At 42.9% G+C, this 27,353-nt stretch overlaps 1 protein-coding gene across 2 annotated transcripts in view; it reads right to left on the bottom strand.

Moving 5' to 3' along the window:
* LOC136881214 (ATP-binding cassette sub-family G member 1) overlaps positions 1-27,353 on the bottom strand; it is a 470,255-nt gene that overhangs the window by 60,110 nt on the left and 382,792 nt on the right. For both annotated transcript variants that reach the window (XM_068229117.1, XM_067153940.2), the window contains one exon: positions 17,154-17,349. In XM_068229117.1, coding sequence (XP_068085218.1) covers positions 17,154-17,349 — 196 coding nt within the window. The remainder of the gene's footprint in view (positions 1-17,153; positions 17,350-27,353) is intronic.

Below are 27,353 nucleotides of genomic sequence, written 5' to 3'. Positions count from 1 at the left end.
TTATGTTATCCCGATGAGCTACGGTCACCTAAAGCAGAAATTGTGCCTGCAATGATGCAAGATCCGCTTATCCTGGGGAGAGTAGTTTCACACATTTGTCTTATCGCTACATTTCTTGACAGAAAGGCTGAGTATCGTGGTGAGCAGTAACATATTTCTTGTCTTAGTTGGTACACCCCGATGAGGCACTACAGGCAGAACTGCGGCCGCTCGGAGAGGTGGACCACAAGCGCAACGGCAGGTCCTTTAGTTGGGCGGTGGTCAGTGTTCATATCGGGGGCCACACCATCATGTTCCTCGAACGAGTCCTGCCAGTGTGCCATAGCGCACTGTCCTGTCACCACTTGGTTCCCAGTCACGTCCATATAATGGGCCCCGGAAACATCGCCCTGTCTCCGCCCGGCCGTCCCGTCCACGTGATGCACGTCGCATGGTCCTGTCAATCCAACCATCCTCAGTCCAGTGGCGAAGCTTTTGTGCCCACCCCGCGGTCACCGCGCATGATGAGAGTGTCGACACACGCTGGACATGTCATTTTCCCTTCGTTGCACCACTTCTGATACGTGCTCACAAGTGCTGGTACCACGGTGCTATGCCGGTACAATTGGCTCCTCTATCGAATGCAGAGAAATCTGTCGCCGAACACATTAACAGCACGCCTGTTGTTGGCAATCCCAAGTCAGGTAAGATACTATTGAAAAACTTGGCGGTTCCGGATGGTCATAATGCAGACGTCTTATTCTATAGTATCATTTTGAAACTGTCTACGTAATATGCTATCAAATGTAAGGATTTTTATGTAAATCTTAATTACCATTTTAATAAAATGTTATTCGTGCCACTAACTACTTTTTACGGTTTTCGGTGACACTGATCTGCCGGAATTTTGTCACGCGAGTTATTTAACGTGTCAGTAAATGTGCCGACGCGAGGTTCACCAGCGGCCGGCAAATACTTTTTATTTTAAAATCTCGCAAAAACTGATTGTAGAAAATCCACTTTGTTTAAATTTCGAGTAGAATTATTACAGGCATCTCACATTGCTGTGTTCGCTGATGTTCAGAGACCCGGTTTGTTGGCCGTGTGCATTCGGAAGATCATGGGTTTGAATCCCAACGTCGCCGGAAGATGGTTTTCCCATTTCCCATGCGTCACGCTAAAGCACGGCATCTCCTACTTCCCGCGGTATATTAGTGGTTCACTAATTAGTTATGCGAAAACACACGTTATAACTAGAACTAGCTGCCCGGCTTCCACAACACACTCAAACCTTCTCAAGGCAACAGTGAACGTCCAGTGGTTCTCCAGATGTGGGTGAAAGACAATTTAAACTTGCTCTATAGTTACAGGAGTGCAGCGGGCGCTTTCGTTCGATGATGCTTGAACTCTGGGACTTGGAATTTTTTCAACTGATGTCAGGATGTACTAATCAGAGTTTCCTCCCATACTAACGTGAACAACACCAGCTTCCTCTGTGGATCAGTGGTAGACTTGTCTGTCTCCGGATTCCTTCAAATCTGACAGACGGAGTCAAATTTGTGGTCGGTGGATAGAAGTGAATTTGGCATTCCCAAGTCGTACGTCCTAGAGAGAAGGCGGTGGATATCAAGCGACACATTTCGTGTTTATCGCACAACAGCTTAGTAACTGGTTGCGCGGTGTGGTAGTGCGTTCGGCAGCCCTCAACATGGTTTTCCATAGTTTCCCATTCTCACACCACGCAAATGTTCGGGGTTATCTTAATAAGTTCACGGTCGCTTCCTTCCCCACTTCTAGGCCTTTCCTATCCCATCGTCGCCATAACACCTATCTGTATCAGTGCAATGTACAGAAAAAGAAGTGTCTCGTGCTACAAGTAGCCTCGATGATTATCCATGTTCGGAGACAAGTTTCCTCTAGTTACGAGGGAAGGGCCTAACAGGCAGCCTACGCCGCCGGGAGCTCCGGGACGGGACGACACACCCAGCGCTAAACTGTGTAACTGTAAATTAGAGGCTCTAACATCTACCACTTAGAAGTGAGTTGAGAAATAGCGAGGTTATGTAGCAGCATTCTTCAACAAATTACCAGTCCGACAGGACGACGAGGAAGGTTTGCATAAACAACAGGCGTTCTGCCTTCTGTACAGCCATATCGATCATGGTTCTCTCTTCCATTGTGACGGTAAAAAGCTTCTCGAATCAATTGCTGCTGGTTTGATACTCAGTATAGCAGTGTCTTGTACCCACCTTCCACGTTATTCTCGTTTCCAAATGTTCCGGTACATTTTCAGCATGGCCAGTGAGGGCTATTGTTCTTAGAGGTGGCGGTGATCCATATTAGGGAGTTGGGATAATTTTGTCTTCAGAGCCATCTATTGGGATTGACAGTGAAGATTTCAGCCTCATCAAGAAGTTGTGCTGGACTCCGGCAGCCGACATCAAAACTGGAGACCACATTATTGAAGAGTTCAAGATACAACTATAACTATGCACCGTATTTACGCGAATAATACCCGCATAATTTTTTAAAAAAATTGAGGCACGAAATTGGGGTGCGGGTTTTATTTGCGTCAATGTTGGCAACACGCTCCTGCCTCGCCTAGTTTTAGACATTGGGTGTACAGTTATGCTTTGTCTAACCACAGATGAAAGAAAACTGACCACATATGCCATATTTCAACGGAATCAATTGAGACTTTATAACTAAAACCGACTTTACATTTTAAAAAATTATTTTACACACTAATTTAAATTCAAAATTTCTCCGTGTCACGACAGAATGAGTCTTCCGGAACGTGCAAGCGTAGTTTCCCGAACTTTCATTCACTTCGGTGTGTTGACAGTGTTTCATAGTTCGAGTGGTATCGTAATTCTTTTGTATTCAGCGTTTTAAGGAAGCAGAATCTGCGAACATTGGCGATGCCGACAGTTGGCGAAAAAGCGTGGCTCATAATTAAAATCAATTCGTACGCAACGAACAATATTGTCAATGCAAATGAAACTGCATTCTTTTTTAATGCCCAAACGAACTTTTCAACCGGAGATGGGGTCACTGTACTGTGTTGCAATGCAGACTGAGGCGAAAGACGTTCTCTCCTCGTCATAGGAAACTTCGATAAGCCACGATGTTTAAGGACATCGGGTACAAGGCATATAAAAATGCATACAGTACATTAATGCAATGCATAAAATACTTGCACGGGGGAGCCGGCCTAGACTTCTCGTCTTTGAATGTTTTTCTTTTTCTTTTCTTGCGTGAGATCGTGTTTGTCAGTGAGTTATCGAAGAACATTATTTGAATACTGTAAATGCACCTTGTTGGATACATTTCGGAAATAGTTCTTTTCTATTGCATTTGAAAGCTTTAGACTATCAATTAATGTTAATTGCACGCAGTAACGGATCTTAGGATATTTTTTGACGCACCAAGGGTTGGCATTTCTGAAGTACGAGTTGGCGGTTAATTCGAAATCACGTAATTCGAAGTCCGATTTTTGGGTCCTAACGACTTCGAATTAACAGGTTTTACCATATCGCAAAATTATCATCCGAGTTCGCCTCTGTGTCTGTTTCAACTGTTTACATTGCACATTATCCACCTCCGGTCGTGTTAATATCCGCGTGTGAAAAGTGTTTTAGACGTGGTTTGTAACGAATATGTAAGTAATTTAGGAGAGGATGCTAGTGACGCAAGAGACATCGAGCCTACTGCAAGTTCAGATTAATGAAATACCTAGGCCTACTTGATAATGTCCATGGCAAATAGATTTTATAGCAGTGATAGTGTACTTCTCAAATATGTTCAGGCAAAGCAGCTACATCCCTTAATGTTCACGTTCATATTTGCGTAAAGACCGCGGGGATCTCGCGGAGTGATATGAAATGTTTATGCCTATGTTACTTTTTCAATGGAAGGAATTTTAGTTAATTTTTTTAATGAGCCTTCGTAAAATTAGGGTGCGGGGATTATTCGCGTAAATATGGTATTCCCTTTCCAATCGTCTGGATTTCTTTCTCGATTCTCCCTTGATGAAGTTGATACAGGAATGAAGGTCAATAGGAAGCGAACACACACATTGACACCGCTATACTTGCGGACAATTTAGACGACCTTTATTTCCTTTGCAACAGCATGAAGCAAGTAAACGAAAATCATCAACGGTGCCATACCATCACAGAAAGGGCGTCCCATATGAACACACGGAAATAGAAATTATAACATTTCGGTGCAACGGTGAGCTCGACGTGTGTTAGCGCTGCTGTCTTTCAAAGGTGGATGTACCGCAGAATGTACGTCACCAAGAAGGATGTAACTCCACACAAAATATCATCCTACAGCTCAACATCCACCAGACGAAGGAAGATTACTGATGAGGTGAGGAATTAGACTAGGATCAGCGCTACTGTGTTATAAGCCATACTCCGTGGATATGTGAATAGCTTGACGTACGCCTGATCGTCTTCAGGGCTGAACTGCTGGACAGAATTTATTGGCATTTTCCACAAACATTCTCACAAGGAAATGTCACACGATTATGTTTTATTTCAAAATATTGAACTGAAAGTACAAATTTGCTAAAAGTCGTGTAATAGTTCAAATTAGATGGTACTTGCTGCTTTCTTGTTCAATAACGCCCGAACTACAAGACTGAGCTGATATATGTCTCACAATGACAGGCTTATTCTTATTTTTAAGTTGTTAACCGTTTCTGCACGTCGACCATTAAAAATGTAGCTACTTGCGTATTTGTTATCCACTACAAACCAAAATGGGCAACTGTTTACTCATGTCACAGCAGAACATGAAGTTAAAATCAAATGGTCTATTGGTTCTTCGGGAAATTAAAACTCACGATCTACAGACTAGTCGTTGTTGCCAGCTAGTCTGACTATAAGCTGCTTTGCTGAGAAAACGGGCACAATTTTATGAAATTGACGAACAATACAACTGTGTGGGAGACAATCAGCAATGCATTCAAAATTCAGACGCTCTTGTAGAATGTGGTTCGCACGTTTTAGATATTTCAAAAGTTAAAAAATTGAAATTTGAAATTTTATCTCCATGGGGAGTACACCATTTTGACAACGGAGAATTCACTTCTCCTTAGTAGGTTAGCAATCCATATTTGTTAACACGGCAGGACCACGCAGTTGGTCTGCTACTGCTAAGCAGAGTCTAAGAATCTAACTGATGAGCCCAAAGGGCACGCTCGGGCGAAGCTCTGCAAACGCACATGGCCTAACCATCCAAAAGTTGGTTCAATTCCCGTGACTTTTAGATTTGCTGTTCCTTTCGCCTGCGAAGGAAAAACATTCGCGAAGTTCATGGCATTGAGTAACAGACTGCTTGTTGGATCCGAGAAGACGAGCTGAAAAACACGAATTTCTTCCAAGGCATTTTTACTCTATGAAGTAATAATCCGAAATTATGCGTTTAACCTTGCGTATCGAATATTTAAATGGAAATTCTTGAACGTCGACCATGAACTCCGGTGTTACTAAGCTCGTCTCCACGTGGAGAACACATGGCCTTGAAACTTACAGCAGCAGCATAGGAGATTGTGGAGATTAAGAACGTAGTTTGTTGTGATTAAGATGTTAATATCTGGAGCTTCAAACTGTACACATTGAGATGCCACGTGTGTAGTCTGTCACAGCGGTACGAAACACATCAGCGCTGATGGATGGATGACCCCTCAGCCTGTAGACGCTCCACTCTCTGCATTTCAGTCTCATGTGTAATGAAAATTACATGATAATTGCATTTAAAACTCTAGAGCACACGAAAATACGTTGTTCAGGACCTAATTCATAAACTAAACCGATCGTGGGAGATTGCCGAAAGGGGTGAGACTAGCTATAGTGTTGTAGCTCCGTCTGGTATTAACTTTTCTCAGGCTTGCTTGCTCCACGCGTTCCGGAAGTATAATGTTTATGACGCTGTGCGAACTGTTTTTCCGGTTTTGAATCAAGAAATTTAACGTAAGAACTAAAACTGACTACTTATTAATAACACACAGGAGTTTGCAAGTGCCTATGGGACTATGAACCAAGTGCAATAGACAAATAGTATTGTATGCTGAGCATGGTGGATGCTTAGCAGTTCACTTTCTCTGAAGCTGCCATACTGCAGACAGGAATTTCATACCGACACGCGCGGTATAGGTGTCTAACTCACATATACAATTTTCTTTTCGTAGGAAAATGTGCACGACATCAAACAGGGGTCAGTGGTCCCAAGATTGCCATGGAATATGTAAGGAGCATTGTGTTTAATGTCCCGAAGGTTGTGACATCCAATAGAGAAGCCTATAGAAGGATGAGAAAGAAGCACGAGGATGGTCCACGAAGTAAGTAGTACCCCATTAGCTGAAATGTTTCCTCTCATTGTGCAACAGGTCAGAGAAATACAGTGACTGCTGACCACTGGTAGATCGGACTCTGAATGTTGTACGATAAATGGTTACATGAAACTTGTAATGTGCAGTAACCGCCGCGCAAGAGTTACCTTCGCAGCTGGTTCATGTGGCCAAATGCTTTGAGAATTGCATTTAAGAGATTTGTGTCATGAATGACCTGCGAGTCGAAACCGGTAACTCGAATGTTCCGTAAATGAACTTCGCATCGGAATGGCTAAGATACAGTTTGTCGTATCTGAGGGTCTCAGCAGGAGTGGGGGGGGGGGGGGAGGAAGCAAGCGACATGCAATGTCTATCACAAAGTGGTCGGAATTACAGAAGAGGATGGGTCGAAAATTTGAAATTATAATTTTCTTGAAAAATTTGTGATAAGGCAGTCTAAATATCAATTTCGTCTCCTTGTATGGGGGACCGTTAGAACTCTCAAACCCGAGATGATTCCACGACCGTTAGCAATAAAGTTATTTGAGAGTTGAAAATGAGAGAATTTCTTCATTTACTTCACATCCACTAATCACCCATGATGACTTCGCGCCCGACATGTCGCAGACGGTGCAGCAAATGTTTTGAAACATTATCATGTTCGGTAACATTGGAAACTTCTCTCAGAGTTCAACTTCAAGGTAATCCGCCGACTAGTACGGAATGATAGGGAGTAGTATGGTTCGCGCATGCTCGGAGATATATCAGTTCGTAATATCAGTAAATGTAAATTCAGCTACCACTGAAGTGAGCTACTATATTTACATCCCCATGGGCTCTGAACTTGGGAGAGTGGGCTGGCGACCACGGGGCTCTTAGCTGAGTCCTGGCATTGCTTCCACTTGTGCCAGGCTCCTCACTTTCTCCGACCTCTCTTGGTCAACTCTTGTTCCTTTCCGACCCCGACAGTATTACGTATGGAGGCCTAGCGAGTCTCATTTTCACGCCCTTCGTGGCCCTTGTCTTTCTTTGGCCGATACCTTCATTTTTCGAAGTGTCGGATCCCTTCCATTTTTTCTCTCTGATTAGTGTTATATAGGGGATGGTTGCCTAGTTGTACTTCCTCTTAAAATAACCACCACCACCACCACCACCATGTTCGGCTCCATGGCTAAATGGTTAGCGTGCTGGCCTTTGGCCACTCGGGTCCCGGGTTCGATTCCCGGCAGGGTCGGTTAATTTCGCCTGCAAGGGGGCTGGATGTATGTGTTGTCATCATCATTTCGTCCCCATCACGACGCGCAGGTTGCCTACGGGAGTCAATTCAAAAGACCTGCACCTGGCGAGCCGAACATGTCCTCGGACACTCCCGGCACTAAAAGCCATACGCCATTTCATTTTACCACCACTATATTTACATCGCATTTTTATTCTTACAAGCAAGTAAAAGAACAAAGTTTGAAGCAAGCTTAAACTGATATAATCCAAGCTAATTCAAAACGAATTACTACTCCCAAGAGCGCTCTGAAGTGTGGCAGAGGTTAATCTGCTGGGTACAAAATCAGTATCTATCTAATTTCTGTAGAATGGCTTTAATTTTCGAGATTTTATCATTTCCAACGTCCCCAGCATTGATAGAACCGTTCTCGAACCTTGGTCGTCAAGGCACTAGTTCCATATTGCAAGGCGAGTCTATACCCGAGTATTACATCCTCTGAGGTCACAAAAAGACCGCCATGACAGCAGAATGACATGTTTGTACCACTACTCCGGATATCAAGTCAGACAGTTTGAACATCACTATGATTAAGCAAGCGGTTCGTGTGGAGGTGGACACAAAGCCGTGCGATAGCCTGATTCCTCAGCGTGACCGAGCACAATCCACATCATATACTTCACGTGTAGCGCGTTGAGAACGCCCGCTGTTAGCCTTGTCCAAGTTAAGAATTCTTCAAGAAGTGGTACATGTAAGTTCGCACATGGAACACCTCACAAGCGAAGAACTTCCTTTTTCAACAATTTTGGACACTAGCAGAGAAATGAATGTAAACTGCAACTGATGTAGAAAAGGTGTATTTAAACGTTGGCGTCAATTTCCCCAGATCGGTCTATTCCTCAAGTCCTCTGCGGTAAGTGAGTAAATGGACTTGCAGATAGTTTTAACTGCTGCAAGCTGTCCGCCATTCTAGAGGCTACAGCGAGTCAGGTTCCGCTACACTACTGCTTTCAGTGGTGCTTTAAGAGAAACCATCTCTATCTCTGAAGAAATGAAATGGAAACAAAAATTAAAATAAAACAATTATTCAACTGAGGAATTTGAAAAAATAAACCAGAAGTTATTTAATTAAGCCAAAAATGACAGAACACTTGAAATTTATATTCCCTTGACTAATCTACTCTCACACATAAGCGAATGACGAGATCAGCAGTATTGTCACGAGTGTCTCCTATAAGCCGAGGTTCCGTCTTAGGCGCACTCTGAGGATGTGGGACACGGGGAAGTCGGCACCACTACACGCTAGGGGGTCTTCACTCTTGGGCCTCCACACAGTAGTTGACTCGTTCATCCCTTGCTGCGAGTTCGGACAGCTAGCCACTCTGGCTCCCAGGATATCCCTGCCGCTTATTTTGCAACTTTATCCGCAATCCCGGCGTGGTTTTTAGTGATATGGCACACAACCTAACTTGTACCAGCGAGTGTTGCATGAAGCGCGTATCGGTGAACTGCAGAGCTCAGTATTCACCCTACACACACTAGGAAGAGAGATCTTTGTGTTAATATTGTAGGAGACGAAACATTTTCTAGTGTTAGAACCATCCGTGAAGACCTGTCGCGCATCGGGATACGAATTCATGTCACTGTCGTGATATCTAACGGTGGGAAGCACTTCAGCTTCTCTGCTGAGCGAGAGCTCCAAGAGTCGATTCGTGTACACTTCAGACAAACTAGAACTATCTTCTGTTTGAAATAGTGATGTGGAAGGCCGCGCGGAGTATTACGGAACCAGCTGGTCACGAACCAGAAAGAGCGATGCTGAGGACTTTGTCTTGGTATAGCGATTGTTTTCACTCGCAGTCAAGCTGTGTACTGTACATGACCGGTTGTGTCAGACAGTTTTTTTCAGTTTCTTCTACTTATTCCTTATAAGATCGTTGTAAACATATTCAGCATTGTGGCCCCCTTGCCCGTTGGCTGCCTTTCTGCAGGCAGTGAGCGACAAGTTTGCGACTTTTCGGTACTGAAGATGTTAAATTGCAGAGTAAGCGGGAGGCTACTTAGGCCCTACTCCCAGAGCAATGGGGAGCTGATAATATTTTTTGGCAGGGTGTCACTCCCATGAAGTTGTAACTGCAACTTTAAGTCCTATGAAATTACTGATTAAAAAAATAGAGAAATACTTTAATAGTTTATAGTCTTGTGTACCACCCCGTTGTCTTTATTTGTGGAAGCGGCTTAGCAGTTGAACTGGTTTTACGTCCCACAAGCTAGTAAGCCCGAGGGAAGTTCATAGAACAGGACTTATATGACTGGTAAACGCGTAGCATGTCCATTGACTAAACACAGACAGACTCCTGTGGTCATGGCAGATTCTTGGACCACGGGTTTCTTTGTTTTCATTTTTGTAATATACAAATACATTGGGCACATAACTACAAACTCTCTCATCCAGTTGTGATTTTCTTCTTCCTCCTGGTCTTTTCGTAATTCCTTGAGGTGTGTTTTGCTCTGTTTTACGACCAACTGCTCTTCCTGACGCTATTGCGTGTTTCTGTGTTGTATGTAAGCCGGGTTGAGTAGCTCAAACAGTAGATCGCTGCGTTTCTGACCTGAAGTTGTCGGGTTCGATCCCGGCTCAGTCCGGTGGAATCTGAAAGAGCTCAAATACGGTGAAAGAATTCATGCATAACAAAATTCCGGTACTTTGACGTCGCCGAGAAACCATAATATTTGTTGAACGGGACATAATACCTATGACTACAAAATGAAAATAGCCGTCTACAGTAGAGCCTGTGTTCGACTCTCTACCAGTGGATACTCGGGTTGGTTCGCGGTCCACGCACAGCCGTCTGACAGATAGCGGTCCCGGTCTAGGGTTCGCCGCGCTGACCACGCTTTGAAGCAGAGTAGCGGTAGCTTGGAAGGCCTGTGATGTGTATCATCCCTGAGCTAGAATCTCCAACGCAGAGGAAATAGAACTCACGATCCTGTAAGCCGAAGGCCACTAAGCTGGACGTTCTACAAACTGTGTGTTTCTTAAATGAGATGCCTCTATCCTCCTCTTGTGTCAGTCCGTCCTTTCGCACAACACACTCAAAGTTCATATTAAGGATGGACAAGAGGAATTTTACGGTCGTCTCTTGTCTAATTTGTTATCAGTCACAAAAACGACGTCAACGATATTCATAATTCCGTCCCTTCAACGTTTAATTTGATTTGTTTGCTGGGAAGATCTGAGGTGGTGGTGATTATTGTTTTAACTGGGCAAGCATTCTCTACATAACACTAATCTGAGAGAAAAAATGGAAGGGGTCCGACACTTCGAAAAATGAACGTATCGGCCAAAGAAAGAAGAGGGCCACGGAGGGTGTGAAAATAAAAGACTCCCTAAGCCTTCATACGTAATACCATTGGGGTCGGAAAAGAACAATAGTTGACCAAGAGAGGTCGGGTACGATAGATGAAAGTGAGAAGCGTGGCAGAAGTGGAAGCAATGCCAGGACTCAGCTAAGGGTCCTGTCGTCGCCAACCCACGCTCCAAAGTTCACCTCTTACGACAGACAGGGGATACCCTGGGTGTTATTCTATCGCCCCCACCCACAGGAGGAGGGAAGATCTGAGGTGGGCCCTGGGAAACAACCTGAGGACCTGGACGAATGGGAGTGTGATTTGTTGATAGAGACCAAGAGCATCGGCAACACGAGATCACACAAAGTTGCACGTGGGTCTCACCTGCTACGCTGAGCGACCCACTATCTGATACAGCTCGGAGGGTCGTGGGACCTAATGTCTTCAAGGTCAGGTGATTTAAAATAAGTATCTATTGAACGGGTCTTGACACTATTGAGATGGGTGGGGGAGATACAGACAGTAGCGCGGTGCTCAATAGCCAGAGGCTGGACGTAGCGATGAATGTGTCGGGTTTCGACCCTAAGAGCCACTGATAACGTCCAACCTGCATGAGTAGCCGTAGTTTATAGCCAGTCGATCCTTTCTAGGAACATACGAACACATCCAGTCCTCTAACAGGTGCGGCTCCATGGCTTCGTATTAGGTCCCCAGATTCTAGGGTTCGACTTCCGGCCGGGTCGAGGGACTAAAATCTTAATGTTAAAAGAATGCATTACTTCAGCTCCGGGACTGAATGTTTGTACCGCCTCAATGTTCCTGCAACCCACAACACTAATACGCAGTTGGCCGTACATGGCAGACACCGCCCATCGCCATCGAAGGGCTGCTCTAAGGTATACAAAATTCACCCAGAGAACCAATCGTGATGTAAACATAAGCACGTGCTCGGAGATAGGTCTGCACGTGGTTGGGTTAGTGCTGCCGCGGGACATGAAAATAGTTCGTTAGCCACATGACGGCGAATGCTATCATACATGCAAAATGTCCCAAATTGGAGAGCGCCAGGGACGCATGCCCTCGTGCTTAACCCGCCATTTTGTTAAGCTGTGAGCATGGAAGCAAGCAGATACAGTGAGTGAGTGAGTAAGTGAGTGAGTGACTGTAACGTTACTTGTTCTTGTGTAATATGGATCACCGAGTTGAGTTCGTTAAGCATCGCAAAGGGAAGCCTTTAATAAGTGGCGAGAAGACAATTGTATTGAATGTGTTTCAGAAATTTTGTGAGAAATATCCCACTTTAGCTTTAAAGGATATTGTGAAGTTGACATCCGAGTTCACTGGTGTTTCAGAGTGGAGCATTAATTCCGCGCGCAGCGAACGACTGCACCAAGGATTGGTAAAAACACCTGAGAAATCGAAGAAGCGCCAGAAACATGTGCGATGAATTTGTTAGAAGTGCTGTACGGCGTCAAGTACATCAGTTCTTCGAGAGAAACGAGCAGCCAACAGTGGAAAAAATAATGGATTTTGTGAGTGATGATCCCCAACTACCTAATTTTAAAAGAACAACATTTTACAAGCTTCTTCGGGAAATAGGTTTTGAATTTGTTAAAAGAAATAGGAAAAACCTTGTTTTTGATCGCGAAGACATACTGCTTTGGCGGAGGGATTATTTGAGGAAAATTCGTGCATTTAGGCAAGCTGGGCGAAAATTGTATTATTTGGATGAAACGTGGGTAAACGAAGGACATACCACTTCCAGAGTAAGAAACAGGCATTCAAAGCAGGATTAAGTACAGGTTAAAAAATCCGACAGGAAAGGGAAGACGACTAATTTTATTGCACATAGGAAGTGACGATGGGTTTTTAGAGGGTGGAGAATTTATGATGGAATCGAAGAAAACGAATGATTTTCATGAGGAGATGACGGGTGAAGTTTTTACTGCATGGTTTAAGAACATTTTACCTCTGCTTGAACCGAACAGTGTGATTGTTATGGACAATGCGTCATATCACAGTGTTAAGTTAGATCGTATTCCAACCAGATCTGGCGTAAGGATGACATTATCGCGTGGATGGAGGCAAAAGGTCTTACCTACGGGAAAGATATGGTGAAAGATGAACTACTCCGAGTGATAAAAAACCACAGTGTGACGAAAACGTATGACAGGTTTGTTATTGACACACTGGCAGAAGAAGCAGGTCATATAGTGTTGAGACTTCCTCCTTATCACTGTGTTTTGAATCCGATTGAGTTGGTGTGGAGCCAGGTGAAGGGACATGTTGCACGCAATAATAAAACCTTCAAACTGGCAGAAGTCAGGACATTAATTAATGAAGCTCTGGATAACGTAACCGCTGAAATGTGGCAAGCCTTTATTCACCACGTGGTGGGGGAAGAGGAGACATTTTGGAAATTGGACTGTCTGTGCGATATAACTGTGGACCGTCTGGTCATTAATCTGAATGACGCGAGCAGCAGTGATGAAGAGGCGAGAGAGGAATCCGACTTTGAAGGAGTTCGTCCTTTATCAGATTCTTTGGATGTGGTGCTGATAAAACCAGATGAGCTCTATAGGGAAACTGAAGTAATAGATGGTATTAGTGATCATGAAGCTGTTTTTGTGGTAGTTAAAAATAAATGTGATAGAAAGGAAGGTCTTAAAAGTAGGACTGTTAGGCAGTACCATATGGCTGATAAAGCAGGTATGAGGCAGTTTCTAAAAAGTAACTATGATCGGTGGAAAACGGTAAATAAAAATGTAAACAGACTCTGGGATGGATTTAAAGAAATTGTTGAGGAATGCGAAAACAGGTTTGTACCTTTAAGGGTGGTAAGGAATGGTAAAGACCCACCTTATTATAATAGAGAAATAAAGAGACTAAGAAGGAGGTGCAGACTGGAAAGAAATAGAGTTAGAAATGGCTGTGGAAGTAAGGAGAAATTGAAGGAACTTACTAGAAAATTGAATCTAGCAAAGAAGGCAGCTAAGGATAACATGATGGCAAGCATAATTGGCAGTCATACAAATTTTAGTGAAAAATGGAAGGGTATGTACAGGTATTTTAAGGCAGAAACAGGTTCCAAGAAGGACATTCCAGGAATAATTAATGAACAAGGGGAGTGTGTATGTGAGGATCTTCAAAAGGCAGAAGTATTCAGTCAGCAGTATGTAAAGATTGTTGGTTACAAGGATAATGTCGAGATAGAGGAAGAGACTAAGGCCAAAGAAGTAATAAAATTTACGTATGATAACAATGACATTTACAATAAGATACAAAAGTTGAAAACTAGAAAAGCGGCTGGAATCGATCAGATTTCTGGGGATATACTAAAGACAATGGGTTGGGATATAGTACCATATCTGAAGTACTTATTTGATTATTGTTTGGCCGAAGGAGCTATACCAGATGAATGGAGAGTTGCTATAGTAGCCCCTGTGTATAAAGGAAAGGGTGATAGACATAAAGCTGAAAATTACAGGCCAGTAAGTTTGACATGCATTGTATGTAAGCTTTGGGAAGGCATTCTTTCTGATTATATTAGACATGTTTGTGAAATTAATAACTGGTTCGATAGAAGGCAATTCGGTTTTAGGAAAGGTTATTCCACTGAAGCTCAACTTGTAGGATTCCAGCAAGATATAGCAGATATCTTGGATTCTGGAGGTCAAATGGACTGTATCGCGATTGACATGTCTAAAGCATTTGATAGGGTGGATCATGGGAGACTACTGGCCAAAATGAGTGCAATTGGACTAGACAAAAGAGTGACTGAATGGGTTGCTATATTTCTAGAAAATAGATCTCAGAGAGTTAGAGTAGGTGAAGCTTTGTCTGACCCTGTAATAGTTGAGAGGGGAGTTCCTCAGGGCAGTGTTATCGGACCTTTATGTTTTCTTATATATATAAATGATATGAGTAAATGAGTGGAATCGGAGGTAAGGCTTTTTGAGGATGATGTTATTCTCTATAGAGTGATAATTAAGTTACAAGATTGTGAGCAACTGCAACGTGACCTCGAAAATATTGTGATATGGACAGCAGGCAATGGTATGTTGATAAACGGGGCTAAAAGTCAGGTTGTGAGTTTCACAAATAGGAAAAGTCCTCTCAGTTTTAATTACTGCATTGATGGGGTGAAAGTTCCTTTTGGGGATCATTGTAAATATCTAGGTGTTAATATAAGGAAAGATCTTCACTGGGGTAATCACATAAATGGGATTGTAAATAAAGGGTACCGATCTCTGCACATGGTTATGAGGGTGTTTAGGGGTTGTAGTAAGGATGTAAAGGAGAGTGCATATAAGGCTCTGGTAAGACCCCAAGTAGAGTATGGTTCCAGTGTATGGGACCCTCACCAGGATTACCTGATTCAAGAACTGGAAAAAATCCAAAGAAAAGCAGCTCGATTTGTTCTGGGTGATTTCCGACAAAAGAGTAGCGTTACAAAAATGTTGCAATGTTTGGGTTGGGAAGAATTGAGAGAAAGAAGAAGGGCTGCTCGACTAAGTGGTATGTTCCGAGCTGTCAGCGGAGAGATGGCGTGGAATGACATTAGTAGACGAATAGGTTTGAATGGCGTCTATAAAAGTAGGAAAGATCACAATATGAAGATAAAGTTGGAATTCAAGAGGACAAACTGGGGCAAATATTCATTTATAGGAAGGGGAGTTAGGGATTGGAATAACTTACCAAGGGAGATGTTCAATAAATTTCCAATTTCTTTGAAATCATTTCGGAAAAGGCTAGGAAAGCAACAGATAGGGAATCTGCCACCTGGGCGACTGCCCTAAATGCAGATCAGTATTGATTGATTGATTCTGATTAAATAAAGTACTGAACTTTTTTATTGTTTTAATATTGCCTTGTCTATGCTGTTTGTTCCTCTCTAGAATTTTATTTTATTGAAATATTAAATGTGTGAAGTTTTACTTATATGCGCTGTCGTGATTGATTGATTGATTGATTGATTGATTGATTGATTACGTATTTACGTTTCGGCCATAAATTTAAGTCAACCTTTCTTTTCTGATATGTTAAATAACCAATGTCATTTGCCATTCGATTTTTGTTTATTTCTCGCGTACAGTGAGTATAATTTGTCTCGTAATCCGCATCACAATTGCGTGTCAATCAGTGGTATCCGGCAAGTCTATGTAGAACTAAGTCTGATGTAATCGCCGCAACCAGGCGAAGTAACGACAGTTCAAAGACAGCCCACGTGGTTCTTGCCATGTGCTTGGAAGAAGCCCAGTGATCCCCCAATCAGCGTTCAGATCGCGGATGGATACATACGGATACACAATGTTCTTTGTTTACATCAGGTTCGGTTCTCTCGGTGACGGCAGAAATTATTATATTAATCTATCCTAGTGGTGTTTGAGAGCAGTGGGAGATTAGGCCATTACACTCTCGACGAACATGCAACACCTTTTTTGCCACGTGAGAGAAGAGTGCACGGCGCCATCACAGTACAACAGCTTAGGTCTTCAATTTCAGTTAACGACGCTTTATCAGCTATATTTCCTAAGGTCATTATGTGCACGTGATCCACTGTCTTTACCACAAATCCATGGTTCTTTATATGTACAAAGGCATATCTCCTCATTCTCGTTTTCTTCCTGCCTTATACCAGTAGTCAAAAGGTAAACGAGCCTTGGCTGGCTCCGCCTTGCGATGTAGGCAACTTCTCTGTCTTGCCCGAGTGAAATGTAACCTCTGGTTCCAGGCGTAATGGTAAAGTTATACTCCAATAGTGATCTTCCACATCCAGGGACTGCTACGTTTTGAATTAATTCCTGAAGGTCGAGCTGTCATTAAGGAGACTTACGTTCGTTATCTTCATGATACAGAATTGAGTTATCTATCACGAGAAGGTCCCGGTACTTCGACCGCAGCTCATCCTGCCACTGGACTGCTACCCGTTTCCAAAAGTCAAAACCTTCGTCAAGGGGACTACAGGACTATTTAGAAAAGTGCTACGGACTCTGGCAGAAGTGTGTCACTGCCCTAGGGGCTTACTGTAAAGGTGGCGGTGATTTGTAATCCCATGTTCTCAGTAACAAAAGTTTAAATAGGTCGTAATAAAGTTCGGTTACTTGATATATCTGTATGGCGTGACTTGGGTGTAACGTCAAAACGGCGCAAAGCGATGCAGTCCATGAAAAAGGACTGGGAGGAAGATTCACTGGATTGTGAAGTAGGTCTCTGTATCCGGTGGGGTGGGGAAATTAGAGCAGGTACAGGGAATATACTCACGAGTATTCGGCGAGCCTTTTTGCTATAGCTGGCGCCCAGCTTGAGGTCTGCCGCCATCGCCATGACCTCCCCCGCAGTGAAGAGTGGACACAGGCTGTCGTCCTGTGTGATGTAGCACGCCTGTCTTCGGAACTCGTCATCACACGTCATGCGGTCTCTGCCATTCATTAGCACTTTACCAGTCATCCCTTTGTTCCTGCAACAAGCACATACAAGTAGTCGAGCGAGTAGAGAAAAAAATACGCTAGAAATGTCTTAGAATAAAATGTTAACAAGGACACGATAGTATTAAGTCAGTATCCTACTCGGAAGTACCGGGTTCGATTCTCGGTCTGGATCTGAAGACTGGTTTGAGGTCCGCCATCCTACGTGTGAAGAACAAAAAAAAAATATTCACAGAGAGATAGCAGCGACGATCTAGAAAGCCAAGAATAACGGCCGAGAGGAATTGTTGCGCTGACCACGCACCACTTTGTAATCTGGAGGCCTTTAGGCTTAGCAGCTGTCACTGGGTGATTCAAGGACCATCACGGCTGTAATTGATAAACGTAACGCGTTACATCCTGAACTCCAAACCGTGATAACGCTGTGCAGTGGTTAGCACCTGCTGTTGAAACGTACTAAACCAGATGTTGCATTTTTCCTGAAATGTTTGGACAGTTTAACGGTGAGTAACCTGAGCGCTAAGGAGGTCGAGACATGTTACGCAAGGAAGAAGTGAACTTGAGCGCCGTAGCCTTGAAGGCGCAATCAAAACACTTTATAATCTATTCGTAATTGATTTGCGCGGTTTGTAATTGACTCAAACGTGTGAAGCAATAAATAACTTCGTAAAAGCGTGCATGTAATAATTATCTTCTAATATTGGATGGAGTAAAACCAGAAATATGAACGGAAGATCAAGATGTGAACGTAATACTCCAGGTTATTGCGACATGTCCCAACCCCAGGCGATACTGGTTATTTAATTCATGTCGCAAACCACGTGTACTCTGTCCTCTTCAAATGCTGAAGCCGCGGAGCTTCGCAAAGAAAGAAAGAAAGAAAGAAAGAAAGAAAGAAAGAAAAGAAAAACACGCAAACTTGCAGATTTCACTTAACTATTGATACAGTCATCATATGCACGGACTTGATATCGTGATCAGAGCCTCAGAATCTCCAGTTTAACGTGGAATCCGAAGCACAGAAACGTCAGGTTCGAATTCCCGCTAAGGCACTTGCCATTTTTTAAATGTAACATCACTTCCCTTTCGTTCGGATTCCACAAAATATTGATCATGATATCAACACACACACAGCTTTACAAACAGTCTGCAGTGTCATCGGGAGTTTGTATTTTACCGCTGTTCCTGGTGAGGTCGCGGGTACGAACTGCGTAGCACATGTTTTACGACCGGATGCCCTTCCACATGTGGAGGGATATATTAACACTAACTATTGCGAGTTTCTGTAGTGGTTGGTGGTTTGAATGTGAGGACGACTGCGTTGGGACAAACATTCAGTCCCCGAGTCAGAAGAGTTATTTTTTTCAATCTGCTTTACATGTTACACCAACACAGATAGGTTTTATGGCGACGATGGGAAAGGAAAGAGCTAAGACTGGGAAGGAAGCGGTTATGGCTTTAAAGTACAACTTCAGCATTGAACTGGTATGGAAATGGAAAACCACGGAAAATCTTCAGGGCTGTCGACAGTTGGGTTCGAACCCACTATGTCCCGAATGCAAGGTCACGACTGCGCGATCCTATCCGCAAGGCCAACTCGCTCGGTCAAAGGAAATAACCAGGCGCGGTTAAATTCCCCAACGTGATTACGAATCGAATCCGGGGCTCTCAGACCGAAAGTTCACCACATGATTCAGCTGAGTGAACAGAAGTAGGAAGAAACAGCACTGAACCAACGGCGATGTTCCCCGAATTCAAGGATATTCAACATGCTATGCAGACATGTCCCGCTTTCAGCTTTTGGGCCCCTTTCCCTCATTACAACGGGGCGACAACACTGGTGATTACGCCCAGTTTTACGGCCGGGTGCCCTACCTGACGCCAACCCCATGTGGAGGGATCTGCTTCTATGCTGGTTTTTACTATCCAGAGGAGGTCGCCATGAAGGGTTCAAATGTTGAGGATATTCTTTGTTGGAGAGTTTTTGCCAATGGATTTTTTTTGTTTACCCTCAAACTTTTGTAGACTTCTTCCCGCAGATATTTTCGACTTTTCTCCGTGGCGTAGTCGCTAGCGCATTGCCACTGGGAACTGAAGTTTCCGAGTTCGAACCCAACCTTGATTTTTCTTTAAAATTTGTGAAATATTTGTTTTTCGCGCGAAGTAATGAGGTCAAAATGTTATTCTGGCTCTGCACCTGCATTTATTAAATGTGACCCTTGTCGCTAAATGCTTTGTTTCCAGTGCTTCCATGAAAAATACCATCCTAATAAGTGTAATAATGTGTTAAGTTCGAGCGATTCATTGTCAGACGAACAGTCAAAATGTGACAAATATTGTAAATAATGCCTTCCGATCTCCCCATTCCCCAACAAGGTGAGGATGCCTGGGCGATGTACTGGTTCTCCTCAGTTGTATCCCCGACCCAAAGTCTCATGCTCAAGGACACTGCCCCTCAGGCGGTAGGGGTGGGATACCTCGCCCAGTCCGGGGGAATCTGGAGAGTAAACGGATTAAGAAAGAAAAAAAAGTTAATAAAGTAAATATGTATTTATATTTTAAATAGAAAATTAACAAATATTAAAGTATTTGATGTAACCTAAAAATTAAATATTGCACCAAAAGCATACAATTGAAAGAAAAAATGAGAAAAAAGGAAAAGGAAGGAAAAAATTAAAGTCAGATTTGAACTCTGAATCTTCAATTCCGAATGTCAATGCGCTAGCGAGTGCGCCACGGAGACAAGTCAGAAATATCTGCCGGAATAAGACGAAAGAAGTTTGAGGATAGATTTTAAATGGTAAATTTTGAACAAAATAAGGCCCCACGCTCGAACAGGGCTAAAATACTTTTTAATGAACACGTTTCTAGAAATCCACACGGCCAGCCCTGAAGTCAGGGGAATAAGCCAAAGGCCAGGCTTTTCCAGGAATGGAACCTAGAGTCCTCTAAAACGAAGGCTACCACCCTGGCCATTAAACCAAACAACGGGACCTTTATAATATCAGTGTTCAGAACTCCGGCATTTCACATTCCCGATATCAAATGTACATATTCTTCTTTCTTTCTTAATCTGTTTACCCTCCAGGGTCAGATTTTCCCTCGGACTCAGTGAGGGATCCCACCTCTACCGCCTCAAGGGCAGTGTCCTGGAGCTTCAGACATCGGGTCGGGGGATACAACTGGGGAGGATGACCAGTGCGTCTACCAGGCGACCTCACCTGCTATGCTGAACAGGGGCCTTGCGGGGGATGGGAAGATTGGATGGGACAGACAAGGGAGAGGGAAGAAATTGGCCTTATTTAGGTATTTAGGTACCATCCCAGCATTTGCCTGGAGGAGACGTGGGAAACCACGGAAAACCACTTCCAGGATGGCTGAGGTGGGAATCGAATCCACCTCTACTCAGTTGACCTCACGAGGCTGAGTGGATCCCGTTCCAGCCCTCGTACCACTTTTCAAATTTCGTGGCAGAGCCGGGCATCGAACCCGGGGCTCCGGGGGTGGCAGCTAATCACACTGAACACTACACCACAGAGGCGGAAAAATGTACAAATTACTGAACGATAATATTCAAATTTACATCGTCTTCTTGAAAGAATTCCAAAGAACCTTCGAGCAAAAGTGCTAGAAAAACCTACTTTAGCCTGAAGTAAAAAGAAATCGTACATATTACTATAATCAAAAGAATATTTTAATTCTGGTTCAATGAACGCACAAGACGTGGCATAAGTTCGGAGTGCACCTCGGATTAATGGAGTAGTGTATAGTCACCGCAATGTGCCAGCCTTCACCATCCGCGCCGGAAAATGTAAGTTATAGCTTCACGTTGAATCCGTACTACGGCGACCTGACCTTCTATTTTCTTTGCGCAGGATACGTGTGTGAATATGGCTTGAGGCCATCGAGATTCTCTCCGACAAAAATCCACCGTTCTAGGCCTCCAGACTAGCAACATCCTGGGGAGACGAGTGAGCAATTTTAGGTAAATAAAATGTAATGAAGTATGAGAATTTGTTCCTTATTTATTCTTTAAAATTGAAATCGTTTTCTTAATCATAGTTATCCGGTCGATTAGATCAGCAGTTTACCTTTTCCTACCACTACGAGTGTTGAAAGTGAAATGGCGTATGCCTTTTAGTGCCGGGAGTGTCCGAGGACAAGTTCGGCTCGCCAGATGCAGGTCTTTCGGTTTGACTCCCGTAGGCGACCTGCGGGTCATGAGGATGAAATGATATAGGCGACACATACGTCCAGCCCCCGTGCTGGAGAAATTAAAATTAAAATTCCCGACCCTGCCGGGAATCGAACACGGGACACCTGTGACCAAAGACCAGCACGCTAACCATTTAGCCATGGAGCTGGACACTACGAGTGCTAACGCGAGTCAATGCAGAATTTCACTGCTCGTATAACTACATTCGATGTGGATATTTTTCAAAAAATCAAACCAGGGCATTGAATCAATGATCACAGTACAGAAAGAAAACTTAATAGAGAAACACGCGATTTAAGCTATTTTTCCGGAACTGCAGATAGGCCGGAAGTTATTTTTCGAAATTTGTTTTTACTTTGATAGAGCTATCCAAGACTGACAATTTGAAATCTTTCCGGGTCTTCTAGCCCTTTAACCTTCGGCACTATTGAGGAAATTGCTTAATCTTACGTTTTTCGAAGAACGGCAGCGCCACTTTGTCTGCTATGGAGTGTTCCATAACTAAACAACATTTTACAGATAAAGAGGATTTAGCAAAAACAACAAATTTGTGAGTATCTGCATTAGCTTGTTCATCTGAGAAAAGACGGCGATGTGTTATTGTTGACGTCACGGAGCCGGTTTCTCTCACAGTTCAAGGTTGCTCGACGGCCTTGCCCATGCCATGTGCTCTTACAGTTCTTCCGTATTGCTCAGACAACGTGTTCATCTCCCCGTGCTCTGCCACAAAGCGGAGCACATACGATTGAGTAATCGTTCCTCATTTCCATAATCTCCGTCATCTTTCTGCTCAATAAGGGATAATGACCGCCCGGTGTTTCAGCTCATGAAAACAAGCACGACTACCTACATCTTCGGCTAGCTCGTTCAATATTTCCACATACTCGCCGTTGCAAAAACAACAAATTTGTGAGTATCTCGATTAGCTTGTTCATCTGACAAAAGACGTATTTTCTGCAATTTATGTGCACTTTACACTGAGATATTATTTATGGAGATACTTGGAAGCTTGTGAAAAATTTAATAATCGCGAATATTTCCGTTTTCATTATCTATCATCATTATCATATTAATTTAAACAGTTTTCTAAAAAGCTTTGGCAAATCCGTCCGTCCGTTCAACTGTTTCATTTCCGTTTTTATTCTGTCCGGAATTAGCTGCTACTGCGACACTTGACCTACGACGCGTATACAGTACCGTGCGTCCACCTCCTGTTTTAAAGTACGTGTTCTGCGTAGTTTTACGGGTTCATTAGAGGTACCCGTACTGAATGAATAGTAGCGCTCACGATTTCTGCTGTTTTCTAGCCCGTAAACATATATCACCCCCAGTGGCGGCTCGTCACAACAAAACGTGTTTACGACCAGAGTAGAATGCAAATCAGTACACAATAACTTAAATAATCTCACTAAAAGTCCCTGGTACGCTTTCTTCTCCACTCCAACAAGTGTGCAACAAAACTAACATTACGACTGCCGCGTTGTGTGGCTCAGACGGATTTCTGACCCCAAGTTGGCAGGTTCGAGTAAAATTCACAGCAACTTTGCTACAATGCCGTATTGTAGCGAATACTAAAAGATGCGAACACTATTCTTGGATTTACATAGCACGAAGTTCACATACTGTAAGTATAGTGCGTGCAGTTACCACATTTACCAGTACTCAAACTGAAACGATTCTCCGCCCGTAATGTTAAGGAAACTTCTTCCCGTAATTACGAGCCCTGCTCAGAATTGCCTACTGACAGAAATCTTCCGGCGATGAAATGCAATATCAACAGGAGATGTGGCGGACCCTCGTGGTCAACTGTAATACTATCACTTGTTTGAGGATAGTTTTAGACGGAAAGGCACATACCTTACTGTGCTCCTCGCTTATGGAGATATCTATGCATAAACCATGACTTCATCTCCATGCGCATACGTATAGTCTTCAGGCTCGTAACAAAATCTCTAGTGTGCTCCCTGCATTGTCAGTCGAAACGAACAGCTGTCAGTGTAACCAAAAACAGTAGAGACTATACGCGACACTGAGCGAGATACCTAGCGACAGCTATTAGAGCTCTCTCTAGCGGGTAGACCTGAGAACTGCTGATTCTGTCATAAGAGCACCTGTATTTGTGCGTGAAGTTTTTGGTGTTATTTATGCGTTTCCAGTGACTTGACATAATTAAATAGTAGCGTGTGTCATTCCTTGATATCTTCTCTCAACATGAGGGGAAAGGTATGTGCTGTGTTTGGCTACAGTAACTATGAACTAGAGAAGAATGCGCGGTCTTTCTTTCGCTTCTCTCATGACAAGAAAATGTAAGTAATATTGTGTTTGCATATATATTCTTCCAGTGACAAAGAGATTTTTATAGTACTTCATAGTCTTCTGAGGTGCTCGAACCATATTTTAACTGGCTTAAAATATAATACGCATATTTTATTGCATAGTGCAGCAGTTAACCTTCAATGCCGATGGGGTGTTATGGTGTGATCTGTGGGTTTTGAAGTGTCACAGAAGTGATTTGGATAAGGCGTACAAGAAAGAAGGGACGTTACTCTTATATAAGAATTATAATATCTGTTCAGATCATTTCCAGGCCAGCGACAGCCATGGGTATGTTACATTTTTACTCTAATTGTACTAAATATTCCTCAAAGCATCACTATCGACAACATTTTCATATTTTCCTTTATTTTATCCCTCTTCTCAGATTAAAGCCGGAAATTTATAGATTTTCTTTCTGTTAGTAGGCTTCATGTTAAGAGGAAAATTGTCCAGCTTTCAAATGTTAATTCATTGCATCATGTGTGTTAGGAATGTGCCGATATTTTCTTGACGAGTGTCTTATTGTGATGATACAATGTTTTTTAAATGAGAAAAAAGGCAAATCTAATCGTAAAAGTTCAGGCAGGAATGCTAAAGAAAAAAAGTAATGCATAAATGAAAGATCAAGCCATTTCACAGCAGTCCATTTCACATCTTGTTTATATGTCTAATTTCAGTCTTTAAATAATAACCTTTTAAATAATTCATTCATTTATCCAGAATTGCTTTAGCAACTTCGAAGTTAATATCTCAATAATACTTTCAATCTAGATGTAGTTTATTTATCCATTTTCGTATATGCATTTCCATTGATATTTGAATTTAGCGCGACTTTTCAGATCATGTCACGTCACTAGGAGCGCCACCGTCGAATTGTCACCCATTTTGACAAGACTAAATCCGTAAGTGTCGCTTATTGTCCCTACTGTATTTGGTGTAACGGAGCTTCGATATAAGTCGAATACTTTCGATCGATTGATAAAATCAGGCAGAAGCAAAGGAATGAGTGTATATGCATTAGAACTGGGTGTTCACGTGTTCTTGTGCTCCTGAGAGCCCAACGCCACTGATCAGCCCGGTTTAGCGAGAGGGAGCGATGTCTTTCAGCATTGTAGTAAATGTGAAGGGATGTGTAAAACTGGATCGCAAGCGGCTGGTGGACCACGCGGTATATATACTATATGCACTTAAAGCAGATATAAAACAATCGGACAAATGATCAACGGATGGAAATATAACAGTTTAATGTCCAGAGAATTCAACCAGTTCACTGCCTCTTCACTTGGTGCATGAATTTCGTGGTACTCTCTCTGGAAGCTCCGAACTGGGCACATCATTACAACATGGTGGACTGTGAGCCGCGTCACAATGAGGGCTGGAAATTTTTTCCTACTTGTGTAGCCAGAAGTTGCATCTTCCAAGACCGGTCCGCGCTTTGTTCAACGAAGCTCAGATTCTTCTTGGCAAGTTGAACCCAGCAAGTTTCTCACACGGGTCGGATATCAACCCTAGCTGGTCAGGGTTTGAAGCAGCTTCCTCTTCCCTCCAGACATTTTTCATGTTGTACTGTGATTCAGCCAGCCTCTTTCCTACTTGCCATGATAGATGTCGAGATTTTAATCTTACATGCTTCTGAGGGTTGCAGTCCTGATGAATCTGTAAGAGTGTATTTGCAGTACATTTTAACAATTCCTTCTTCAGAGCAGTTAGCCTTCGAAGGTGAGGAGGATGGATGTTAGTTAATACTGGCAGCCATTTAAGTGGTGTGGATTTTAGTGTGCCAGACACTGCCCTCATGGTATCATTCAGCTGTGTGTGCGCTGTTGATCCATACAGGGCTGCAATATTCTGCAACTGGGTATACTAGGGCAAGAGGACATTCGCATTTGCTCCACAACTAGTGCCATTGAGTTCGTGAAGGTTGTTGTTACGTGTTTTAACCTTTGCTGCTGTTCTGCAGAGGTGTTCTTTATACGTCAAAGAGCGATCCAGCACAATACCCAAGTATTTTAGATGAGCACAGTATTTTAGCTGTTGGCCTCTGAATTGAAATTGTGGAATGAAATGGGATCTCCTGTGTCTAGATGAAAGGTACTATCTCTGTTTTGTTTACGTTGGGTTTGAATCGCCAGGTGTTGAAGTATCTACCCATTTTTAGGAGATCTTGTGTGAGAATGGTTTCAGCGGTCTGAAAGTCTGCGGACTGTGCTGTTAGGACTATGCCATCAGCATACATAAACTTTCGGCACGCAGTAGATGGAAGATCTGCCGTGTAGAGATTGAAGAGAAGTTGATCAGGAATCTATCATTCAATCTGTACGATCTGCGTATGTTTCCATTGAGACGTACTTGAATTGGGCAATTGAATAGCATGTTGTTCAGCAAAGAAGCTAGGGGCTAGGGTATCGCAAGGGATAATTTTCAGAATCATCCCTTTTCGCCAGACTGTATCAAAGGCTTATAAGTCCACAAACACAGCAACCGTTTTCATTTTTCTTGAAAGCCCTGCTCAATATGACTGGTTAGTGCCAAAACATGATCGCAACAGCTCCTGTTAGGTCTGAATCCTGCTTGTTCAACTGGAATGTGGTTTAGTACTGTAGCTGAGATTCTGTTATAGATCAATCTCTCTAAGTAGTTTGTAGCAGATACTCAGAAGAGCAACAGGTCGATAATCTTCCGCATTACAGCCACTTTTCCCAGGCTTTACAACAGCAACTACTTTAGTTCTTTTAAGAGGTGGGAGCCTCCTTTTCTTTAGAATGTCACTAAAGAATTTAGTTTTACGTCCGTAGATATAACCTTAGAGTGCCCTACACGAGGTCTGCGGGTGGTGCTAACTAAGCAACAACGGCTGCTGCACCAAAATAAATCTTCTTGAGGATCTCAGTAAATAGAGGATACATCACAATCGTGTTCATGAGTACAAGCGCGATCACAAGAATTCCGGATGAAAAAGGAAATGGGTAAAGTTTGGGCGAAGATTTTGGCCAACCCTGAGGATGAAGAAGTAACCAAGGCAACGTCACATGTGTTCTTCCAGAAGGTGTGGCTTGCGACGTGGCACACTCAGAGGTCGCTCCCATCTCCATTATTTCGGGAACTGATTAAGACGTATCTATGGTTAAACATTCTGGCTATACTAGCTTTTCCTAATCAAGGAAAATTATTAACTGTAATTTAATTGTGATGAAGCGTGCACAATATAATCCCACCCCAATGTGTGGCATTTAACTGTTTGATCAGCACTGACAATAACTTCATAGGAACAGTTTTCCAAACGACCTTGAATCTCCGATAATTAGAATTATTTAATTCTAGGTTATGTTTACTTTGGATTTTGAGGATAATAATAATAATAATAATAATAATAATAATAATAATAATAATAATAATAATTAGTAGTAGTAGTATTTAGGGCCTATATTGACAAAAATAAGGGTCATTCTTTCTTACAGTGGTTGATAATGAAGTCATAGTCGAGACCGCTAACATTTCAACCAG

This window comes from Anabrus simplex, chromosome 9 (assembly GCF_040414725.1).
Source record: "Anabrus simplex isolate iqAnaSimp1 chromosome 9, ASM4041472v1, whole genome shotgun sequence".
Taxonomy (NCBI): Eukaryota; Metazoa; Arthropoda; class Insecta; order Orthoptera; family Tettigoniidae; genus Anabrus; species Anabrus simplex.
Note: the sequence above shows the minus strand (reverse complement) of the source record. Positions and strands in the feature narration are given on the sequence as shown.